Source organism: Cherax quadricarinatus, chromosome 61 (assembly GCF_038502225.1).
Source record: "Cherax quadricarinatus isolate ZL_2023a chromosome 61, ASM3850222v1, whole genome shotgun sequence".
NCBI lineage: Eukaryota > Metazoa > Arthropoda > Malacostraca > Decapoda > Parastacidae > Cherax > Cherax quadricarinatus.
Window position 1 is genome coordinate 8,864,971 of NC_091352.1, and position 26,275 is coordinate 8,891,245.

The 26,275-nt window shown below is 40.2% G+C and overlaps 1 protein-coding gene across 1 annotated transcript in view; it reads right to left on the reverse strand.

Moving 5' to 3' along the window:
- Positions 1-269: 269 nt before the first annotated feature.
- LOC128699371 (uncharacterized) overlaps positions 270-26,275 on the reverse strand; it is a 361,556-nt gene continuing 335,550 nt past the window's right edge. The window contains exon 7 of the mRNA XM_053792044.2: positions 270-1,943. Coding sequence (XP_053648019.1) covers positions 1,940-1,943 — 4 coding nt within the window. The 3' untranslated portion in view covers positions 270-1,939. The remainder of the gene's footprint in view (positions 1,944-26,275) is intronic.

Below are 26,275 nucleotides of genomic sequence, written 5' to 3' on the forward strand. Positions count from 1 at the left end.
CTTGGGGTGACAACCCACCTACAACACAGCTTGGGGTGACAACCCACCTACAACACAGCTTGGGGTGACAACCCATCTACAACACAGCTTGGGGTGACAACCCACCTACAACACAGCTTGGGGTGACAACCCACCTACAACACAGCTTGGGGTGACAACCCACCTACAACACAGCTTGGGGTGACAACTCACCTACAACACAGCTTGGGGTGACAACCCACCTACAACACAGCTTGGGGTGACAACCCACCTACAACACAGCTTGGGGTGACAACCCACCTACAACACAGCTTGGGGTGACAACCCACCTACAACACAGCTTGGGGTGACAACCCACCTACAACACAGCTTGGGGTGACAACCCACCTACAACACACAATTATCCCACCAAACAGATTTTTATTCGATATCCAAAATATTAAAAAATCATTTCATTAAATTTTTACATTATTATTCGACGTAATTTATGGTTTATGGATGTATACAGTATATCTGTTCCGCATTCTATCCATACACTGAACACTACAATACGCAAGCATACTCACGCACGCCGAAATACACCAATGCACTCAACAATACAAAGACAATACAATAAAGGAATACACATTGCAACAACCCAAAGAAAACACCAATACACTCTACAATGCATCAATACACTAGTGCATTGGACATTTCTCCAATACACTTCACAATACACCAATACAAGTGTGTCACTGACTTGGTAAGCTACACTCAAGTTATCGTAGGACTGATAACAAAGACATAACAAATCAATACACAGTTGCACATTAATCCGCAAAACTCGAGTTATTACCAATTCTTTTAGTTATTAAAATTAAATTATCACAGTATAAACAACAAATAATTTAGTACAGTACACAATTCACTACAAATTAAAAACAAAATATGCACGATTCCAAAACGTAAAACGTCATTGTTAAACTGACTGATATTTAATTACAGTATCTGTCTTCTGGACAAGAGCAGTGTGAATATAAACACGAGTCACTATGTCTGCAGATTTGTCTTTGCACCTGAACAAATTAACAAATGGACGATGGAATGGCGGCAGACTGACGGATGGATGAACAGACAGATGGACTTAAGGACGTACAGGCTAATAAACTGCCTGTCTCACTCATCGACTGTCCTACACTTAAATCAATGTTTGCACGTCTTCAACACTTTCCATAAACCAAGATAATAAATGCAATTGTGTTAACTTTACCCTCAGTTCGATACAAGTCAGAATAGCCAAACACTAGTCTGAAGTTTGAACCAAATCACAGCTTCGGTACCAAACTTGCCATACCAAACAATTTCGTTACAATCAACTACAGAGATTATATTTATGCCTAAGTTCAAACTGGAAACACTGACTGCATGTTGAAAGTCACACTCAACAGTGAGCTGACTTATGTTAAAAGAAATACTGTTATGCGCGTTATTTGTGTATTGTTCTAGTCATGGTATTGTGCCTTTTTGTTCTTTAATATGTACACGGGATAAATTAATACACTGTATGACCGTCTTAGATGAAACACGTCTCCTGAGAATCTTTCATTCTGTTACATTATAATGTATAAAAAGATTCTCCAGATCACTGGAAACAGTTTAGTTAAAGAAGTACGTTTCTTGTTTTTTTCTTTTTTTTTTTTTTTTTTTTTGAGGGGGAGGAGGACGCTTCTATTCTATCGCGAAGAATATTTTTTGGTTACCTTCTACCAATTTATTAGTGGCATCTTTACTGTGAACGTTGGCGCGCACCGTGCACCGTACATACTTCCACAACTAGGTTCGATCCCCAGCAGGCGTGACGGAATTTTCTTTTTCTTACGTAAGAAGTTAAAATTTAGAAGAAATACAATACATGAGCTAAACTAAACAGAACCAGTGTATACATACCACAGCTCTCCACAGTCGTCTGCCATCAACTCACTTACCTGCAATTAAGAGAAATGGAAGGAGTTACATGAATGTCAAATTTTGATAATTTATCCAGATATCAACATGCTATCAGGGATTAAAAGAGAAATATACGAGTTACATTCAAAGATACTGTTAAATCATTAATCAATTAACCACTGCAACACGCTTGCACCTAAATCTACCCAATCATCAGTGTGACTGACTTTCACGAATCATTTCACATCAGCAAACATTATTAGCAACTTTACATTATTGTTTACTATCAACAGGACATCCAGTATTCATAATTATAATTAAAATAAAATCTGAGACAAGTTTCAGCATAAAAATGACCACTGTTATTTACACACAAATCACCATTATTTGTCAATACTAATCTACATAAATTACAAATAAAGAGAAAATTGCCAAACAATGACACATTATCACAAACTACGCCCAAGTGGAATGTTGCGATCTAGTTTCAGGAGCCTTTCTTTAAATCTTACATTTCTACTTTTCTGACTGAAAAGTGGAATGACTTGGATGAGGCAGTGCTGGAAGCAAACTCAATGCATAGCCTCTGGAGTGGATAAGACGCCAGAATTCGGTGATTCTCATCAAAGTGGTTTTGGAAGCGGGATAAGGAGCTAGGTCTCGACCCCCAAAAGGAGAACTCGGTAAGTACGTGTACAGTACACAGATACAGATGTCAGGTAGTTTTCTTCAGTCACTGAGTTGTCAGGACATGGAATAATCTGGAGAGTGATGTAGTGGAGGCAGGATCCATGAACACCTTTAAGAAGAGATACGATAAAGCTCATGGAGCAGGGAGAGTGGACGTAGTGGAGGCCAGGAGCTGTGAATCGAGCCCTACAACCACAAATCGGTAAGAACAGACAGACACAGACACACACACAAACACACACACAAACACACACACACACACACACACACACAGATCAGAACTCTGTAAATAAGATCAGAATACCCGAGAAAGAAATCAATCGACGAAGGTATTACCAGACGTCATTTTTCAACGTCTTTGAGCCTGGCAAAACACATTTATCAGCCGTGCAAATCCCAAGACATGAACAAATATTTTGCGACTAAAATATGGCATGGAGAGCACACAAGCAGCTATAAATTAGCTAGCACAATGTTAAATTATAATCTAATTACTGGTAGCAGAAGCAGTGAATTTGGAAAGGAGAGGGAATGTGCAGACGAGAAATTTTACACTGAGTGAGGGAATTGTTGTAAAGACAAATTTAGAAAATGCATAAGGCGTGTACAAGTGAGTGATGTGCCAAGGGCTGCACTGTATACACTGAATAAGGGTTAGGGTGTGTAGAAAAAAAGAGGTATTATTTCCAGCTTTTAAAATGCGATAGTTAAGAGTATTTGAGAGGTGTAAACCAAACAGAATTTCAAGTGAGGTTTGTTACAACTGCTGTTTACAGATGACGGTGATACCTGGAGATAAACAGTGATATTGGGAGACTGAAAAGAGAGCTGCAAAGACTGTACGAGTATGAACATAAACTCGAATGCACAAAAAGTAAGAATATCAGATCTCAATCACATAATTGTGACCAGATGCATATGCCAAGAAGTTTATAAGGTTTGAGGTATGGTCTTCGAATGTTGCAGCAAGGTGGTAGGAGGCAGATAACATGTCTCACTCGATATCAATGTATATATACCTTTGATGAGTTTAGAGTCTTAACACTTACCAAAGGTATATATACATTGACACTACTGACATCAAAGGTATATATACATTGACAATATTCACACTAGATAGCCAACATGAAAAGAACAAATTTGAACATGTGATGGTATGAAACGTATTAAACAGAAAGCAAAAAGTCTATTGTACAGATGGTTTGGTTACGTTTTTAACAATGTGTAAAAGAAAGGTTTCATGGTAGGTGTGAAGAAAATACTGAGAAGAGGGAAGGGGTCTTTGGGATCTGACGTGCTGCTGAAGTGTGGGCTTTAAAATATTTAGGTAACGATTCATCCAAATGGCTAGCCAGACTTAAGACATTAAGACGTAGAGTAACTACACTATAAAAAACAGGAGGCAAGCGACTGTGAATACTACTACTACAGGTCATGCAGCCCTTGTGGCCAACGACCGATAAGTTTAAAACCGAGGAAACAGCGTGAGGTAATAATAATAGGAGAGGAGGGAAGCACTTTTAAGTAAGGGATCCTAGGGTCGGGCCTGACATCCTCGCAGAATTATTCACAGGCGTGCTCCTCAAACACTTCGTGTGTATCCCTCACTGTCTCTCGCTACCTGTGGAAGATATTCCCCCTCCCTCCTGCTACTTCTGTTTCTACTTTTTTTTTTGTTACTACTACAGCGTTTGTTGTTCTTACAGCTGCATCTGGTACCGTTGTTACCTCTGATGCTTATGCTATTAATGATAATTCTGCTGCTACTCTTCTTGCTTCCTAATGTTACCATTACTGCTGCTTCTTCTATTCTTGCTGCTCCTATTCTTGCTTCTGTTGCTACTATTCTTGCTGTATGTAACATGTAACAAAGAAGTTGACCACTTGGCTGCTGCTAGTTTTTGCTGTTGTTACTCGAAGCTAAACTATGCTGTTATCTTCCCTCAAGCTGAAGTATGCTGTTGTGCTTTTTCAAGCGGAGGTATATTATTATGCTCGTCCATATATACTGCTATGCTTTTTCAAGCTGAGATTATGCTATGTTCCCCAAGCTAACATATGCTTCTCCAAGCTGATGTACTTACCCACAAGCTGAGTTTTGCATGAGGTGCATGAGTTTTGTTGAGGTGCATGTCTCATCAAGATGAGACATGCACCTCAGGTCCACCAAGCTGAGACACACACCCATGCTACCCAGGCTGTGATTTGTTTTTATGACACTTGAGAATAATTCATGCTGCGGGAAGTATGGAAAACCAATAATGATCTGCAACCACAACGGAACCAATCCTTCCTAACGCCGGCCCCGCAGCGCGGACAAGCAACAAGGACACGCATACACGCCGAGGATGAACGGACACACAAAAGGCAAAGGGATACACCAATAATGCACAAACATGATGACAAGGACGAACGGACACGCGCCCCTCGTTTTAAGGAGAAAAGGAACAAAGATTTTTGGTACTGGTAATCCGCATAAGATTTAAATAAAATAAGACCTACACTGGAATTAATAATCTTTGAACTAGTTACCTTTAGCAAGTATGGGAGAGTTTCTGCATTATTAACATATACTCCTCCCTCCGTTTCTACCTACCTCCCTCCCTACCACAAAATACGCAACATGAAACAAACAACATGGCTATACTTTAAACATCTACGGACTATATTCTTTATATGTTGTTTTTTGTATATTAGTGTTATCAACAAAGACCTTAATTTTCCTCTTACCACAGTCGCACCTTCCTAACAATTTCGAATAACAATAAAACACTTAAGTCTAAAATTGGCAAAGAAGAAACAAGTAAAATGAAAACAAAACATTCCTCTCGCTGAAAAAAAAAGATCACATGCCTAAACAATTGTAGCGAAATCATTTTCACGCCATATTTTCCTGCGAGGGTGAGCTATAAACCATTTAATGTTAAAAAATTGTTTTAATGAGGTTTGAGAGCTCACACGCCAGCCAAACATTGGGTGTGCATAAACATAATTGGCTTTGTTGGGAATTATATCGCTCGTGTTGGCTGGTTAAATTACCGGCCAGTTTAGTTATAGTAGCAAGTGAGACAGAGATAAATACGGAGAGAGGTTGAGTGAGTGTACCAAGTTTGTTGTGCTAACACGGGTCGAATTATGATCCCTTCCTCGCTAACCACTAGTAACCGACTTTACACATTCCAAACTTCCAAGCGCTATCATGGTTACTACTGATGCCATTATCAAATTTACCTACTCTTCATCTTCTATCCTTTCTTTTCAAGTCCTACATAATTAAATTATACAACTTTATCATCTCTATAAATTTATCTTAACATTTTGTCTTGTGTCTTTCATAGTCCTCTCTGCCAGAATCGCCAGATTCAGTTCCTTCAACTACTCCTCTCGTGTGCATCCTTGTGTCCATATAGATCTGCATTCGTGAACGTGTCTGCCATGGTCAACACATGGCATTTAGCTTCATAATCTGACTCTGAACCCTTAAGCTCTGGGGCTTAACGCTGCAGGAGTGACCAGCCGCTGGTAAATGCTCGCAGCTTAGGCACAGTGATGGCTGCCATTATCACAACAAACACGGTCGCCCTCGCTCACACTTCAAGCACAAGAGATTCCCAAGTATGTAAATGAAGATACTTATGGTAGAGAAGATGAATATTAATGTTGGTACTGGTATAACTAAACTTGGCTTCTCGTACCGCCCACCAGATATGGAATAGTGTGCGTGCGTGTACGTGTACGTCAGAGAGACAGACAGAGAGAGAGAGAGAGAGAGAGAGAGAAAGGGGGAAGGGGAGGAGAGAGAGAGGAGAGAAAGAGCGAGTAACAGCAGAAGACTAAAGCAAAAGAAGTCGAGGAGAGAAAAAGCGAGTAACAGCAGAAGACTAAAGCAAAAGAAGTCGAGGAGAGAAAAAGCGAGTAACAGCAGAAGACTAAAGCAAAAGAAGTCAACACATTTAAAACAAAACGAGGAACTGAGTCTGATTAAACCAAGCTAGCAAAACGGCCTTCACATAGCAAGCTACACTTGTAAAAAAATTCAGCCACTTCCAAACAACATAGTTAGCCTGGATAAAAGCAATAGTACGAAATATTAAGACAGTGAACACCCAACAGCTGCAGTGACGACAATGTCATTCCACCTAAAGTGTCATTAAACAAAATCACTGCTTGCAAGGGAAACATTATTGCTGAAATATAGAACCATTCCGTAATGAAGAAAGTGGCAGTTTTACACTAGAGGAGGCAATGTTAAACATTACCCTGCTATTAATTATACATTACCATTACTACTGTAATTTATTCTGGCTACAACTGTAACTATTACTACCACAAGCTTGTGCTGGTTTACCCCTTTGCACTGTTTCTACTCCCTCGCACTGATTTATCTTGCATACAAATAACCCGCACATGGGAGAAAGAAGCTATGATGACGTCAATGGTCCCATCTGACCGAAACGTCGTCATAAGCTCCTCTCACCTATGTGCGGGTTATTTGTGTATTGTTCTAGTCACGGTACCGTGCCTTATTGTTGTTCTTTGTCTTGCACAAGATTGTTAACATGAGCACCGTCTTTTCCAGATTTTCTATTTAACTTAAAAATTACTATACATTGACACTCAATTTCCAGGTGAGTGAGTGGTGCCTTACCTTACGTTGGTCACCCACTAATTACGAGCTACGTAAGATGCAAATAATTTCATGTTTCGTCTCAGCAATTTACTGCCTTACTCAGCAAACCGCCGTCAAAAGGCAAAACGAATAAATGTAAATTATACATATCCCAAACACCAAGTCTATAATTCGCCCCAAAACATTGGCCGTAACTCACTGACAACTTAGAAAAAATGGGAAAATATCCGCATGATTCACACAGGGAAAGAAAAAACGGATGCCAGGTTTGAATCAGCGTGTGGAGAGTGACACCTGGAGAAGGAATGGTCCTTCTTCCCGGCCACAAACTTCCACTGTAATAAGGTAAGCCAGTACTGTGGAGCAACTACATTATTAGAAATATGGAGCCTAGGAATACACCTTAGGGTACTCCTCACTTGTTAGATTCAGCCACTGATGCTTCTCTGTTGAACTCTGCTTGCAGGTTTTTGTCAGTGGGAGTCTCGTATCCAGACACGCTGTACACTAACACCATTTTACTTAATACGTACCTTTTTACGGTATACTTCGTCCAAGTTTTTTTTTTTATTAACCTAGCTACATTAGTCATGGGAATTCCTTAACCCAAATTACTTGCTGTGTATAGCAATAATTTCGCAATAATCATTCTGAATCTAACGAAAAAAGTATATTTCATTGTGTTCGTTTATTATAAATTATTGTAAACTTTCTAAAATATATTTAGTTGGATTAGGCTAAATTAAATTGCGCTTGTTATGATAAGGTTAGGTATGTTTTCTAAAGTTCTTTTGGTACAAAATTATTACTTCTTACATTAACATAAATGAAAAATGTATCTTTAAACGTAAAAGAGAAGATTCGGCACATTATACACACACACACACACACACACACATTATATATAATATATATATATATATATATATATATATATATATATATATATATATATATATATATATATATATATATATATATATATATATATATATATATGTGTGTGTGTGTCGTGCTGAATAGGTAAAATTGATCAATTAGCAAATACTCTTTTAAAATTAAGTCCTTTCTAAAAATTTCTCTTTTACGTTTAAAGATAGATAGATAGATAGATAGATAGAGATGCTGCTCAATAATATTTTATAGAATCATGATTTAACAGATTAATCTCTAAATTGACGAAATATTTTCTTCCCTCAGACAGCTGGAATGCAGTATCTAGTTAACTGTCATTGTCTATATGCCATCTTTCTCTTTCTAAAATATTCCACCTATGAACGTCCAAACTTTTCTCTTTCCTCTTCCTTTACTCTATCTCCTCTTCATTTTCTTCCGTTTTCCTTGACTCCCTGCAATTGTCATCCCTACATTTCAGCAACCTCATACACATTCCTGGTTCGTCTGCTTATATTTTTTTTCTATTCCTCTTGTCCTTTTTCTCTATTTCCTCATCCACTTGTGCAAGTAAATCATCAGGGAGGAGAGCAGAATACACTAATTTTCCTCTCAAGAACATTATTACTGCTTGTCGGAACATAATGGCCAATTTTAAGCCATAAAAATCTTCTAATATAACTTTTATTACTAGGAGATCTCAAGAGAATTCAGACTGAGTAATAAGATGTCGTCTTACGCTTGAGGCAAGCACGTTCTGGATGTGAAAATAGTGTTGCTCACGGTTACTTTCACTGAACCGCTACATGTACCAACATTTAAAAGTTAAACTGGATCATCCTCACCCTAAACAGCCCATTAACCTCAAACTAGGAGCTTGTGCAACACTGAAAGGTAGTAGTAATAGTAGTAGCAGTTGTAACATTTGCGGAGCAGTTTGACCGCACTGTTCAAAGGTAAGATCAGTGTTTCGTCAGTCCACATTCTAAGATATAACACACACAAAAAAAGAGTACCACTTGCTAGGGCATAAAGTGCAGGATATCTCTGTCACCTTAACAGACTTAACTGTGACATATCTGTGACCGCTATCGAAAGTAATTTTACTCTCGCAACAGAGCCTGAGGCTACGCTATCCTTTTCACTGTCTGATCACCCAAGCTTCTGTTGACCTACGGCCAACAGGGGAATAACCAACACATTCTGAATGATCTGGCTTTGTTCCTATAATCAACACAACCTGAATAATCTGGCCGTGTTCCTATAGCCCACTACCTGTTTCTCTCTCTCTCTCTCACTTGTTAGGTACGACACAAATGCAACTTATGTGACATTTTATTGTGGCAACGTTTCGCTCTCCAGGAGCTTATCAAGCTCCTGGAGAGCTTTATCAAGCCGTAACAGCCTTTAAACATAAAACATTTATAAACTTTTATTTATAAACAAAGTAAATAATACATAACCAGGAAAAGTACCAGTTAGTATGCAGGAAAATATTATCAAACTTTATTATCTACATACATATTTTAATCGTTGTTTCACTTACATGAAAGGATGAATTAACCCAAGAGAAGAGCGTAATATAATGGATCCAATGTGAGAGATTCTTTGAGATACAGGGAGTAATTTGATACACTACATTAAGATGAAAAGAAGAGGTATTAATACGAGGGACTAATAATGGCGAAAATATAAAGTGTAATGTGAGAGATGCTACAGAGTAGAAGATAGCGGTAGCAGTGGAGGAAACACGTATGGTAAAGGTAAGAGAGAGACTAGTGGCAGAGATGGTAGTGGCTGTGGTGGCAGTGATCGTAGTTACTTTTACACCACAGCACTACCTCAGTAGAAAAGTCTTTCTCTTCTTAGCCTGCCTCCCTCTATTTCTGCTTCTTACTCATCCACTGTTACCCACTTATTGTTTTGCCCAGATCTGTCAACTCAGTCATGACTTGGCAAAGGTCCAGGAAGGTCCGAAATGTGGTCTGGAGTTTCGTTGCCAAAACGTGAGTTATTTAAGAATGGTTACGGCCACAACATTGTGACTAATTCTTCAAATAACTAAAGGATATGGAAACTTGAGATTCTACATGCGATTTAAATGCAGCTAGCTGTGAAGAACTTGTTGTGGAATCACAAGATGGACAAGGGATGCTGTCAACGCGGAACAGCAACTAAAAACTTACTCTTCTCTCCCTCATCTTGTGCAGTCACTTGCTTCATACCATAACTTGCGTCACATGATCATTTGTGTTGCACCGTCACTTCCGCCAGCCTGACACTTGCGTCACACCGGTTATTTGTGTCACGCCGTCCCTCTAATACACTACAAGGCCACATAGAAGACCTGATGCGCGGCGATGCGTTTAAAACAGCACAAAGGTAAGACAGCTCAGTCTGGTACAACCTTTAACCTCAAATTAACAAAGGAAATCTTTTTTTATCACTTTTTGTTTTAATATTTTAGTTGTATTGCATTTCAGATACGAACAGGGAGGCAAATTATTATAGAATTTTCGGTGAGGTACTAACCCAATGTGGGTCATTCAGGATAAAGTAGTGCAGGATCGTTCCTTCGTCAGCTAATATTACGAGAGATGCGCTACTTAATTGCAGTAGTAGATAGGCAAAGCCTCTCATAACAAGAATATAAATTGGACATTAAATTTAACGTTTGAATCCTTCCTGAGCCCAAACAGTGCCGTCCAGTTTTCATTTCCATTTAGAAGGTTGTGAGGCACAGTAAGAGTCTTATAGTTCAGCTCCCCCATGCAAGGTATATACATACACGGCTTGCAGCTTACTGTGTCTGAGCTTCAAGGCTTCCTCTGTGCTGTTTCCACCACATTTTCCCTTCAAGGGCCGTGCCTTGATGATGGTGAAGGCCTGAATCAAAAGCACCAAGATTAAAGCTGACAGTTTGTCATTTCTCAAGTGAAATATGACTCCTACGGATAACACTACCACCTGAATATATAATAGTAATAATAACAATAATCTACCACACACCATTTCAGTGTTGCCAGAATTAAATTACTTCTTCACGGTTTATTCTCTTAAGAGATTCCATTATCATATTCTACTTTATATACTGATTTTAATTTTGTTCTAAACTTTATCCCTTCAGCATCTAAACAAATTTCCAGCTACGTAGCTCAATTTATGATACGTGTTTCCAATGACATTATTTTCCGCGAAATATATTTTGTTTCTGATGTTCACCTACCTTTTTTAAGTTTCTATGTGAACTTTAAAATGTTTTTTAAACGTTGCCTTGCAAATAATTTTGTATAATTTTACTCGGCAGTTTCTTTTCAAAACGGAAACGAAGGACTCGAGCGCTGGTTTAAGGCATTCGCTTTAAACCAGCAATTACCGGTAAGCCAGCGGAAGGCCTCTGTCAGATAACCAAAAGTCCCAGCTGCGGGTCATCATATGACTAAGACCAGCGTCAGGAAACATCTGTCCCGATTCCTAACAAACCTTACCTAACCTGCCCAGCAAACGGTAGAATTAATGGAAGAGGAGGGGGGGGGGGAATTACATATTCCGTTTCGTTTTATATTCGTAAATAACGATGATCTTGTACGAAATACATCAGTGTCGAACGCCACAAACTCAGCTTGCAACCTAAATAAAGTCTCTACCCTACATATCTCTAGTCTAATATATTTTAATTTCTACATTAGATGTATTAACTGGGAATAAATTATTCAAGAATTTAATGCATTAATGAAATAGCTCTTCGAAGGGTTCAGATTTTTTTCAGAAATGAAAAATAATGTGAAAGGATGCATCTTACAAAAAGCTGAAATAATAATTCAATATCCTGAGGATTGCAAAAACCCATCAACAAAAATTGAAAAACTAATCTTCAATGCAAAATCCAAAGCAATAACAAACTCCAGAAATTCGGCCTTGCTTAAGGGAGATGTAACATTCACTGGCAGCAAAAACAAAATCAGTGAAATATTTCACAGCAAAATTTTTGTGGTTTGTTAATTTTTTTTTCGGGGGGGGGGGGGGTATCACCAATGCGGCCCAGACCTAGACCAGGCCTCCTGGTTGCTCACCTGATGAATCAGGCTGTTGGTGCCAGCCGCAAGCAGTCCAACACATGCATCACAGCCCTGCTGGTCAGGAACTAACTAAATTAATGTTGCCTGCAACCTGTTTATCACCAGTCAAGAATACTTTAATACATAAAATTGGAGAACAATAAACTCCCAGTGAACGAGGACATAAAATGAGAGATATATAGCGAACGAGTATATAAACAGAGATATACACAGTGGACAAGCATATAAACAGATTTGTGTAGACGCGTGTGTGTGTGTATTATATATATATATATATATATATATATATATATATATATATATATATATATATATACATGTATATATATATATATATATATATATATATATATATTATATATATACCTATATATATATATATATATATATACCTATATATATATATATATATATACACACACACACACACATGTCTACACACACACACAGATTAGTGAGTAACTTCAAGCTTAACAAAAACACTTTCAAATTAATACTTAATAAACTTATCTAGTTTCCTCTTGAAGACAGCTAGACGCCTGTTGCTAATTCTCTTTTGTTTAAGATTTATTTTAAACTTACGAACTATCTCTTAGTATAGAAGAATAAAAAAGGCACAATGCCGTGACTGGAACAATACACAAATAACCTGTACAAAGGAGAAACTTAAGATGACGTTTCGGTCCGACTTGGACCGAAACGTCGTCATAAATCTCTTCTATGTATGCGTTATGGTATATCACTTTATATAATCACTGCACCCCCCCTGCTTTTCACTGGGAAGGGGTTGGGGTATTTTGCAGTCTTCATAGCATACTGCACTCATGGGAAGTTAGTCATTCTGTGTGTACATCTGGAACCAATTCCCCAAAAACAATTTAGGTGAAAATTATGATGCATCTTTCTCGCCTGCGTTCCACGGAGTACAGTTCAAGGTTACCACATTCTGAAGAGCTTTTGGGTTCATTCATGAAAAATTAATTAAGTCTGATTAATATTCTCTGAATACAAGAGTCATTCATACTGTGACTTAATGTGGATTAAGATCCATTCAGGTTTCTGTGATTTAATTTCTGTCTATATTTCTGTGCTTTAAGTTCCCGTTTATATTTTTGTGGCTTAATTTCCCGTTAATATTTTTGTGGCTTAAGTTCCACTCTATATTTTTGTGGCTTAAGTTCCACTCTATATTTTTGTGGCTTAAGTTCCACTCTATATTTTTGTGGCTTAAGTTCCACTCTATATTTTTGTGGCTTAAGTTCCACTCTATATTTTTGTGGCTTAAGTTCCACTCTATATTTTTGTGGCTTAAGTTCCACTCTATATTTTTGTGGTTTTTAAGTACTTTTAATTGTTTTTCGGCTTTAGTCTGCAATCCGGTTTTAGTTTTCGATTCACAGCTGAAGTTAATATTTGTATCTAACATAGACGCTGAAGCAATTTTCCTTCCCAAAATGTGAGCTGACAGTCCCCGGTGAAAATGAGAGTCGACGCCTCAGAGCACACAGCTGATTGAGTTATGATAGGATTAATTAGCAGAAGGTAAAGAAAAAGAGAACATGTGACAACAATAATTACACAGGCCGCCATGATACACACTCCTCCTTCCTCAAAATTCCTGCGTCCTTAACACTGCTTAATATATTCTACAGTATTACCTGCTTTCATTATCATTTACAATTTACTGCTAGGATCCAGTAATTATTATATTTAGGGAATGGGGGGGGGGGGCAAAATTAATCTGGATTCGAGCCGGCCTCCTTTAATGTGGCCTAGGCAGCTTTAAGAACATCCAAGATACAATACAGTGTCTTACAACGACGGGATGGTCGGTAACTCTAAACTTGTAATTAGTTATCCGTACTTGTGAGCATCTTCCAGTAGGGTCATATACATACCTGATCGTACTTTATTATTATATTCATGAGAAAACGCTAAAACCGTTGGAGTCATACAACGCCTGGTGAACAGGAGGTAATTACGGTACCTGCCTTGAGGTACCATAGAAAACATTGGTCCAGGGATTACCCTGATAACATTAGCGAAGGATTATCTTGATAATATTGGATTTAGGGATTATTTTGATAACACTAGTCCATGGATTACCTTGGCAAGACTGGTCCAGGAATTACCTTGATAACAATAGTCCAGAAATTACCTTGATAACACTGGTCCAGGAATTACCTTGATAACGCTATGCATTTTTACCATCACTAGCCGGTTACTTATTCAACATCAGCTGCTTTCATTTTCTCCAACACAACCTGGTTACTTCTCTTGAAACACCATCATGTTAATTCAACACCAGTGTTTTAGCTCACCAATGTTACTTTACCACTAATGTTACACCACAAGTGTTGCATCACCACCAGTGTTGCATCACCACCAGTGTTGCATCACCACCAGTGTTGCATCACCGCCAGTGTTGCATCACCGCCAGTGTTGCATCACCGCCAGTGTTGCATCACCGCCAGTGTTGCATCACCACCAGTGTTGCATCACCACCAGTGATGCATCACCAGTGTTGCATCACCACCAGTGTTGCATCACCGCCAGTGTTGCATCACCGCCAGTGTTGCATCACCAGTGTTGCATCACCGCCAGTGTTGCATCACCACCAGTGTTGCATCACCGCCAGTGTTGCATCACCGCCAGTGTTGCATCACCGCCAGTGTTGCATCACCACCAGTGTTGCATCACCGCCAGTGTTGCATCACCGCCAGTGTTGCATCACCACCAGTGTTGCATCATCACCAGTGTTGCATCACCGCCAGTGTTGCATCACCACCAGTGTTGCATCACCACCAGTGTTGCATCACCACCAGTGTTGCATCACCAGTGTTGCATCACCACCAGTGTTGCATCACCACCAGTGTTGCATCACCACCAGTGTTGCATCACCACCAGTGTTGCATCACCAGCCTGCTACACCCACCTCTCCCTCGCTTCGTAAATAGTTTTCTTTCATAAAGCTTCTTTTTCCTAGGTGCAACAAGGCTCTACAAATGCATATAAACACGGCACACAATTTTCTCAGGTTCTTTTTGCAAAAGTAAATCTGGAGTTTTCGTACCTGAGACGCTTCATAAAAGAATACAAGATGAATTTTTCTGAATAATTTATCTTTCTTTCTCATTCAAATATCTTGCATGTTCCCTACACCTCACTTTCGTTATTGACAAGAATTATTTTATACTTTAACGAGAAGACCGGAGTAATTAAATAACATTAAATACTAATTATATGGTAATATAATTCTTATAAAAGTTGGATGTGTCAGAGAAAGTGTATTTTTGCTTGGTGTTTAATGTTGTTTAATTATTCTCGTCTCTCCGGTTAATTGTAAAATTATTCTTGCCAATAATGAGTCTGTGTAGGAAACATGTAGGATATCTGGATGAGAAAGAAATGTGAATTTTATTTTTCACCTTGCTACACAGTAGCAAGAACCAAGTGCCAGATCAACCAGGCTGTGATGAATGTGTGGCAGCGGACCTCCAACAGCAACAGCATGGCTGACCAGGCAAACACCAGACGAGAGTAGAGAGAGACTCGAAACTCAAAGGTAGGGTAAAGTACAGCCTATGGTCTACCATGGCTCCAACTGCCCAGTCCCAAGACCAGGCTCCAGGTTGATGCCTCGATCAAACAGGCTATTGGTGCTAGCAGCACGTCGTCCAAAACTGGCACCACAGCGTGGTTCATCTAACCTATATAAAAAAAATATTCCGCGAGATTGTTAGAAATTGAATACAGATATGCAAACTGACATCTCCAATGACGGGGAAGAGGAGAGGGAGGTGTGAAATGGGAGGACGAGACGGGAAAGGGAGGCCGGTGATGCAAACTGTCTGGGAGACATGAACGAGCAGCCTGAATGACAAGATAGACGTGGGAGTGGCAGGGTGGCTCCAATAAGGCTTCAGCGCAAATCACTCTCCATGCTCCTTAACCATGGTGCCGCCAGACTCTTCTTCTAATCTTCACCTATGTCATCTTTTCCTAGTGACTATGTTCCAATGTTCAGTTATGTATCTCATCTTTCCATGTGTCCCTCTTCCAATTCTCAGTTATATATGTCATCTTCCCATGTATCCCTGTTCCAGTTCTCAGTTATATAAGTCAACTTTCTTAGTGTCCCTGTTCAAGTGCAGTGGAAGTGATACGAAGGTTCTCTCTTCAATATTCTAAAGGTCTGCAATTTCGCCCACCTTAAAATGTTTGAGAACAACTGACTTAAACGAGTACTATCATTGGCTTGGCACCTCCTGTTTTCAAGGTTCTCATTATCCATCACATTTTCCTCGTGGTTTTGATAACGACACTGTTGTGATCCTTATATTTGAGATCCTCTATCACTTCTAAGTCCACGCTAGTTTTTCGCTCTATTATGTGGTTAGATTTAGTTTTGTACTCCGTTCTAGATTTTATTTCCTTAGTTCTTCCGTAAGGGAGTAACTAAAATCTGTCTTTACTGAACATCAAGTTTCAATTTACTTATTAGTGGTTAAATAAACGTTTTTATAATGTTACCTAGCCTAATCTGGTCCAACTTATGCTAACCTAAAGTAACATAACTCAGCTTAAAATATAAACAATAGTACGAGAAAAATAATTTACGAGTTAAAATTTTTTGATCGCAGGACGAGAGCAGCGGTGGCTGACGCACGACGGATCCAGGCTGGCTAGGACACAAAAGGGCCGAGTACAAATACAGTTTCAATATTCTATGTAATTAATATGCAAATTAGTGGCACTATTCAGCAGGCAAAAAAAAAAACGTCCCTAGCAACTTAAAAAAAAAAACACTATGAACCGTGTAAAATGACCCTGCTAGTTATATATTTCATGAAAAATATGACCAAAGTTTCTGAATGATGGGCACTGAGACGTAAATAATAACTGACGGGCAATTGTGGATGACTGTGCATTGCATTCCTCTATTTGTGTCCACAAATTTAATGAAGATACACTTTATTATTTAAAGTGAGAAACCACTTAGGCAGAAAAATGAAACACGGGGGGAAAAACCTGTATATTTCGGCCAGAGAGAGAACCCTCTTCATACAGATAATTCTCCCCCGAGTCTCTTTTTTCATTCCAAGTGGATATTCACTCACTGTTCATGACGTTCTAGTCCATGTTTCCTGTATTACATTTTTTCAGGTTATCCATAATAATATTACTGGCGATGGGAGGAAAAGTGTCTGATAAGGTACATTAAAAAAAAGTCCTCAGTAGCACTCCTCTAAACACGCACACTTCATAAACTATCTCCCTCACTTTACCACCCAGTGCCTTCCCCTCGCTTCCCGTACTTAACGCCCGACCTACTGCTATTCACTACATACAACGGGCCTAATTAATATTATGCCACACCACCATCACATTGTCTAATTGTACTATGGTTCAAGCAATTGTTTCCACAGGCAGTGGTAATCCAACACTTCTCATGTGTCAGTCCTGAACCATTGTGTTCAAGATATGTCAGGTTTAGTCTGTGTTAGGTATAGTACGTGTCTGGTATATTCACGTATAGTCCTTAATATATTCTTCCTTGTTACCATCGTTCCTACTCGCTGCGTCCACATGTCCCTACTCACTACAGCTTCCTATTCTCCCCATTCAAGCTTATTCCCTTTCCTACTTCCTCTACTCCATTCCTTGACAATCCTTCCATGCTCCCCCACTCCTGCATAACAGACACTACATTCCCTTAAATTCCTTTACTACCTCTCCCGTCACTACTGCCGTTCTCCATAACAATGCCAATGGATTCTCCTATCTCCCAGCAATATCCGTTGACAAAAACCGTTCCCTTCCAGGATACCTGTGACTGATTTCAGAGGTTTTCTGCTCTTTTAGTCATGCCTATGGAGGCGCTGCCAAGGTGACCGCCTGATCAGCCACGTTATTAATGCTCTTGACAAGCAGGCCAACACATTCACCATAACCTCGCTACCTGGAGTTTACAAGTTTCGCTTCCGCAGGTCACCGCTCCTGCCGGCGGGTCCCAGACCAGGTCTCCTAATTGCTGGCTTAATCGATCAAGCTGTTAGTACTCGTGACCCGCAGTCTAAAGTATACACAATCCGGCTGATCAGGAACTGTTTTGAGGAATCTGTCGCGTTCCCTCGAAGACACCTAGGAGTTTGTTGGTAATCCCCCTATGTATGAAGTAACCCCACTCGGTACGTCATCAGATGCAGCATTCTCCACCTGACCTCAGCATTCTGAACCTGACTATAAATACTCGCGTTCCTTCCACCCCAGGTAGTTCTGTTTGTGACTTGAAAAAGCCCACTGTGTGGGCGAAACGTAGTCAATAAAGGATCACATTATACTGCATATATATTTATATTTCCAAGGGTGTGAAGAGTTGTGGTCCCTTAATACTTGTTAAGTTTTCTCTCAGTGTACTCATCGCTTCCCTGTTTTTCATTGGAGGTATCCTGAACTGTCTGCCAAGGTTCTTGTGTTCATAAGTAATAAGTTTGGTGTGCAGGTTTGGGCCCAGCCCCTTCATTATATTCCAGGTATATATTATGATGTATCTTTCTCGCCTACCTTGTAAAGAGTACAGTTCTAGGGGTTTCAAGTGTTTCCAGTAATTTAGGTGCTGTAATGAGTTTACACAAGCTGTGAAGGTTCTCTATGCATTTTCCAGCTCAGCAATTTTTCCTGCCTTGAAATGGGCCGTTGGTACACACCAATCTTCCAGTCTATAGTGATGAAGTATTTTGGAATTCTCTCAATTTCATTTATGACGTTTAGCTCCCTCTATCTCTCCTGGGCTCTGCATGATGTATTCAGTTTAAGCTCAAAGTACTGTAATTCTTAGGCCAATGTTACTTTTCGTTCTTCAGAGTCTGGTGGCTTTGACCTCTGTTATCCGTCTTCGAATATAGAAGGCGCGCCTCTCCCTATCCACCCTGCACCTTCTCCGCCTCCTTCGTAGCTGTGTGTGTGTTTTGAGAAAACTTTTAATGCTCAGCTCATCCTCTCGAGTCTACCTGGAGGGTATTGCGGGGATCAACGCCCCCGCGGTCCGGTCCACGACCAGGCCTCCCGGTGGATCAGGGACTGATCAACGAGGCTCTTACTGCTGGCCGCACGCAGTCCAACGTACGAACTACAGCCCGGCTGACCTAGCACTAAGTATCTGTCCAGCTCCCTCTTGAAGACTACCAGGGGTCTATTGGTAATGCCCCTTATGGCTGGTGGGAGGCTGTTTAATAGTCTTGGGTCCCGGAGACTTATTGTCTACCAGTGGCGCCCCTACTTTTCACTATGGGTATGTTGCATCGGCTGCCAAGTCTTTCGCTGTCGTAGGGAGTGATTTCTGTGTGCAGATTAGGGACCAGTCCCTCCAGAATCTTCCAGGTGTAGATAATGATATATCTCTGTATCCTGCGCTGCAGTGAGTACAAGTCAAGTGCTTCCAGGCATTACCAGTATTTAAGGTGTTTGATGGAACTTATACATGCAGTCAAGGTTCTCTACATTCTCTCGATCTGCTATTTCACCTATCTTGAATGGGGATGTTAATGTACAGCATTATTCCAGCCTAGAGAGAACAAGTGATTTAAAAAGGACCATTGGCTTAGCATCTCTTGTCTTTAAAATTCTCATTATCCATCCTATCAGTTTCCTCGCAGATGTGATAGTGGCATTGTTGTGGTCCTTGAAGGTGAGATCTTCGGACATTACCACACCCAGGTCCTTCACATTACATTTCCGTTGCCCATTGGAAAACTTGGTTTATATCGTCTTAGAGATCTGCCGTATCCTCAATAGATGACACTCATGCAGATCCTAGTATCGTCTGCAAAGGATGATACAGTGCTATGGTTTACATCTCTGTCTGATATGAGAATGAGGAACAGGATAGGGGCAAGTACCGTGCCTTGTGGAACAGAGCTCTCACTATGGCAGCTTCCGATTTCACTGTTTACCACTATTCTGTGTTCGATTGGTTAGAAAGTTGAAGATCCATCTGCCTACTTTGCCAGTTATACCTTTAGCAGGCATTTATCATATTGTCTCCCCAGCGTATTTCAGCACGCTCAAGATTTATTAGCTCCCAGTTTATGTTCTGGTTGTAAAAATTAAATTTGTTGAATACGTCCCCAAAGTTGAGTGCAGATTATGACCAGTGGGTATGCATGTCTAAACTTTTGTTTGGATGTAGTCAGTTTACTGTCTTCGATACTATAATGTTCTGAGCCAGATCTTCATTATTGATAAATGTGAGATGTACTGTATTTTGTTGTTTGAATGTTTTACTTTTGTACAGGAGACATGGTGTTTAGGGCAGAATAAATCACATGTAACCCTTTATGTTTTTTTCCAAAGAATTTATCCAGTCTCTCACTGAATGTTTCTGAAGCCAACATCACTATAATGTTGCTGAGAACAATCCGAGTTGTCATTCCATGATAGTAATATTTTTTCCTTCTACCTTCTTCATATTCCTAGTGCGCTATTAACATTCCTTCTCTGCAGTTTTTCCCCTTCCTCCTTCCTTCACTTCATTACCTGTCTCGGAAATTATCGGCCGAGACAGTCATTCGGTGTTGTGCCACACCATCTTCACATCATATGTTAAGAAATCCTACTCACGTTCGGGAATCCCTCCAACCTTAGCCTTGGGATTGGCTGCTCGGCTCAGCCAATAAACTAACATGACTTTTGTCCCTTACCCACTCTCTCTCATTCTCTCTCTTTGTGCTTCCCCCCAAAAATATCCCATTTCTCCTCCCTAGCCTCTGCCTCTCTCATACACATTCTCCTCATCCTCCATTCCTTCCCCATCTCCTCCCCCCCCTCTACCCTTTCCCACCTCCTCTCTTTCATCTTCCCCTTTCACAGTTCCTAACTTTCCTATTCAGAGGCTAATTCTATTAACGGTTCATTTACAGATATCTGTTGACCAAGTCTCTCAATATAACTATCAGGTACCGGCATTCACCATGTAAAATTATCATCTCTAGGGATGGGGGACATATGCTATATACGCTAATTAAAAAAAAATCGGTCGCTCGAATTAGGGAGATGCTCCAAAGACTCCTGAATCAATATACCTCAAATAATGTTTTTATAGTAAACTTTTTAAAGAAAGTCCCAGTCCTTTCTCACACTCTTCCTTATCTTTACCCTTCTCTCTCCTTACTTTTCAATAAGGGCAGTACGAGACGTCTACTGGATTATGAGACAGGGTGACTGCCAGAATCAGGGTGGGATACCGTCACCTGTGGCAGATGAATTCACGTACCAGGTGAGCCTCCCAACTTTGCTTCTTCCACATGTAAGCTATGAAAAAAGATGAAATACACGGCCTTTGCCATTACAAAGCTGAGTGTCCAGCTAATGAATTTAGGCATCAACGCCAAAGTGTAACCTGGAACTACACTCAGGCAATATCAAACACTGTATTAACTACACTCTATACCATTTTATCTAAGCTTCTCTCACACATGATAACAGTTTGTAATACGTAACAACAGCTTAAATATTATCTTTCTCCTTAGGGAAACCAATGCTGAAATATATTTAAAACGTGATATGTTGTTTAACAAAATATAACAAGTTTGTGAATTAATAATAGATTATATTAAATCTTCCCGAGCATATATACGAAGCTAAAAGAAATTGTGAAGCAGAAAATAATGAGGTCAATCAAGAGTGTCTTTAAAACTGCCTTGATTTACGGCTTTATTACTTTGATTAAAGGTACATGTATTTTTTATCTTCCATTTAATTAAAATTAAGAGCTAAAAAAGTACCGTGCATATTTATCCAAGTCGTTCATTACACAGTTAGCGAGTTTAAGACAATTATGGTTTATAATTTACATTATATGCATAATTAGGTAGATATCATCGCCTGTTTACTTTTCTAACATAATAGCAAAATTCCAGTGCTGGAACTATGTCTTTCAAGCTCTTATTGCTACTGAACTGCAGTGGAATATTCACGACATCCTCAAGACGGCTCGTCAAACAGTTTGCGGAAATTGAGTTCACTTCTTTAGCAACATGTGTGGCTGTTCTCTGTTTTTCTTTAACTCACTTAAAAATCACATTTGATTATGAGGCAAACTCCAGTCTCGAAAGCTCAAATTTGCCTCAAAACCTCTCCCAAAAGAGAAGTCCCCAAAAATCTCCCTGGAAACACAGACACGACTTTAAACTCTCCCTCTATGTTGGAATTCAATCTTGCCGCTCCCCAGACACCCGACACATCTCAAGCAATAAGACTATCCAATCTAAAACTTACTCCGTCCACTACAGTGTCTCCCGCTACCCAGCAGACGGTTACATGCGTCCCTGGCGACCCATCCTCGTCTATCCTTGTTCCACACCTCACACGCAATCTTCATACCAACCCTCTCTAGCTAAGCTGACTGGAGCTATCTGTGAATTCCTACCTACTGTAGGAGCTCATATGGAACCTGGTTACTATGTGTTGAATCTTTCCACCTACTGTAGGAGCTCATATGGAACCTGGTTACTATGTGTTGAATCTTTCCACCTACTGTAGTAGTTTATATGGGACCTGGTTACTAAGTGTTGAATCTCCCCAAAAGTTAATTCCCTTCCGTCCTTCTCCCTTCTTTGTCAATGTACCTTTTTCCAGACAAAAATGTCCCAAACATTTTTCACTTTTCTAAATATCCCTTTTTTTTTCTAACTTTTATATATATTTTTTGTACAGCCAGGAGAGATGAGGCTTTGTTCCCATCCTCCCTACTCCTCTCATCTTCCCCTCCCATTTTTTTCGTTTTATCTACTTTAAAAATCCAATTAAATTCCCCACATTTTTAAAGGGGTTTCAATACACTTTTCTTTATCCAAAATTCCTCCCACCGTTGCAAATATTTTTTAGTTATCTTTTTTCAACAGACACAGGTAAGGTCTGGTCGCCTGGGCACCGAGCCGACAAGTGGGTATAACAGCAGTTAATGCAGTGCAAGACTATTTCAGACATTTCCCTCTGGAGCAAAACGTCGTCTAAAATCAAGCTTTGCTCTGTACTACGCGTGTTTATTCCCACGGGTAAGGCTTCGCTCCCACATTTAACCATCATAATCACCGCCGCTATCATCATTATACCCATTACAATATTACTTCTACATTGTTCACCATTACAACAGTACAGTACCTGAAAAATAATTAACGATGCCCTTGATAAAGCAAACAACGATTTCATATCAACGACTCACAACGATATGTACCCCAAAAAAATTGTTATTAAGAATACGGCCAAAAAATAAAACAAGCCACGAATGACCATGGAAAAAACGAATTACGAATGCACTATAATAAATGAAACACGAATAAGCACAACATGCAAAAAATAGAAAGGCATTCGAGTACAGGTATTACAAGTGCATCGGAAAAAGTACTCGAATGATAAACGTATTCTTAAAAGGCAGATATTTAAGAACGGAGCCTGATGCAGCCTCCAGCAGTCTCGTGATGTGTGAATGGTCGCCTCCGTCCTGTGGAATTAACCACTATCCACCTCATTTACATACAAATGACGAAGCCAAAAGCATTCCTCAACTCTCTCTTCTACCCACAATAACACACAGCAAAATATTCCATCATATGTGGCTTCCTTGACGAGTTGCGTATTCACCGTGATGTGTCGTGATGTGTACTATTTTGTTTGAGGGGTAGTAGTACCTCACGTCTTTGCCTCTTAAGTTTCTTCGACAGAACTATACGTCAGTAAGATGCGGTCTGTAGTGTACGAACCTGTGAGATGAAGCATGTGGGAGTACAATCTCGGAAATGGAGTGTTAGTAGCAAACTGTCTGGGATGTCATTCCAGTACACGAGTGGGAACACAACATCCACCCACAGACACCCCATCCACCTTCTCGCCACTACCACTGTCATCACCCCTCTGGACTGATGACCGATGCCTGCTCGGCAAGGTTTCCAGAACGGTATGTGTATGGGCATGGGATCATTGGAGGAGAGTATGGGAGAGAAGTGGTAGGGAATGGGGAAGTCTATCTCCTGGTTCCACATCAGGGGCAGCTTCCTAGTCCCTTGAGGCTCCAGCTCTTTGGCCTCAAAATTTAACTTAAACATTTGGTCATAAATAAGTTAAAGCTCTTGGGTATTTGAGTCATAGGTAAAAGATTCTTTTCATATATTTTTATAATACAGAATAACTCGTATAATCATCTCTCTCATAAGGAGGAAAAGCAGCATTAGGGCACATGCAGAGGGAATAAAGATAGAAATAGGAGGGAAGGTAGAAGTGGATGACCTAGGTGGAGGAGGGGTTAGAATGAAGAAGAGCGAGAAAGAGAGAACGAATGCAGAAGGCAAAAAGATAGGAGTAGGGGATAACAGAGAGAAGGTAGTGTAGGAGGAGGAGGAGGAGGCTGAGAAGGAAGAAGGAAGGAGAGGAAGCGGAGGACAGAAGGCGAGGGGATTGGAAGAGTAGCACGTGATTATCCATAAATGGTTCTGAGAACCGACAAGTGACACAGTGACTTCATCAGTCCGATACAAAGTAGAATAGTGAAGATCAGGAGTAGTTTTGAGGTAATCAGTCCCTCAACCTGGAGTCGATATAATCAGTCCTTCAGTCTTGAAAAGACTTTGCCAAAACTTTTCCTTATTAATAAAGATATCCAAGTGTTGCACAGGTGTCTAATTTATTAACGATTATTATCCATAAATGCAATTACAGTCTATGGAGGGTACACTGCTGTGCACCAAATACATCTTACCTAAGTAGAAACGAAGAGGAGGGATGAGTAGAAAGAGGGAGAGAAGGGGGAGAGGGAAGAGATAGAGGGGAGAGGGAAGAGAGGGAAGAGAGGGGAGAGGGAAGAGAGGGGAGAGAGAGGGGAGAGAGAGGGGAGAGAGAGGGGAGAGAGAGGGGAGAGAGAGGGGAGAGGGGAGTGGTGGGAGAAAGGGGAGAAAGGGGAGAGAGAGGGAAGAGAGAGGGGGAAGAGAGAGGGGGAGAGAGAGGGAAGAGAGTGGGGGAGAGAGAGGGAAGAGAGAGGGGGAGAGAGGGAAGAGAGAAAGGGAGAGAGAGGGAAGAGAGAGGGGGAGAGAGAGATTGAGATTGTTAAGAGGGTGCGCACTGTCACAATGAAAGAGGAATAGAGAATTAGAATACTAAATAAAATAGTGATGAAAAGTTTGCAAGATAGAGACAAGAAGGAAGGTATATACATGGATAACTACTTTAAGAAAGAACGTTCATGGAAGAAACACAGGTGCAGGTGATGGAGGAGGAATAACACTCAGAATAAGGAAACATGGAGAGAGAGGAATGATATATGTCAGGGTGACCCTAAACTATGACGATAAAGAAAAGTTTTCCTGGAGAGAGGAAAAAACACCCGTCAATTTGAATGGAAGAGAGATGACTAAGTAATCAATGAAATAAGGATTAGGTGGCACTGCAAGAGGTAGAGAGAGAGAGGTAGAGAGAGGGGGAGAGGGGGGGAGAGGGGGGGGAGAGGAGAGAGAGAGAGAGAGAGAGAGAGAGAGAGAGAGAGAGAGAGAGAGAGAGAGAGAGAGAGAGAGAGAGAGTGGGGGGGGGTGGAAGGCAGGAATAGTGAAGCTGCGAGAGGAGAGCAAATGAAGCTGTGGGAACAGAGAAACGCCAGACAAGAAAAGCTGAGGTGGAACAGGTGAGAGAGGGTACGAGAGGATGGGAGAGTAAGGATGCTGCATCTGTAATGTGCGTCTGATGAGGCGGATCAAGTCCTAAGTCCCTCGTTAAGGGAATATGACCACTGGAGACGCCTCTATTACGTCGATCTATCTGCATCTTCGAAATAGCTGTTCAGCTGTCCTGGAATTTGATTATGCATCCTTGTGAGTATGATTACGAAGATTATTGAGAATGAATTAGACGACCGATAATCATGAAGGAAGTCCTGGAATACCAAGGGGTAATCGCTTGACTAGACGAGTCAAGTCTTTGATTACGACGATGTTTACCTCTTGAATATCAAGAAATAATTTCCTGATTAAAATTATTTCATTACGTGATAAATGTTTTACTATACAAGAGATGTACAGAGGCGTAATGAATA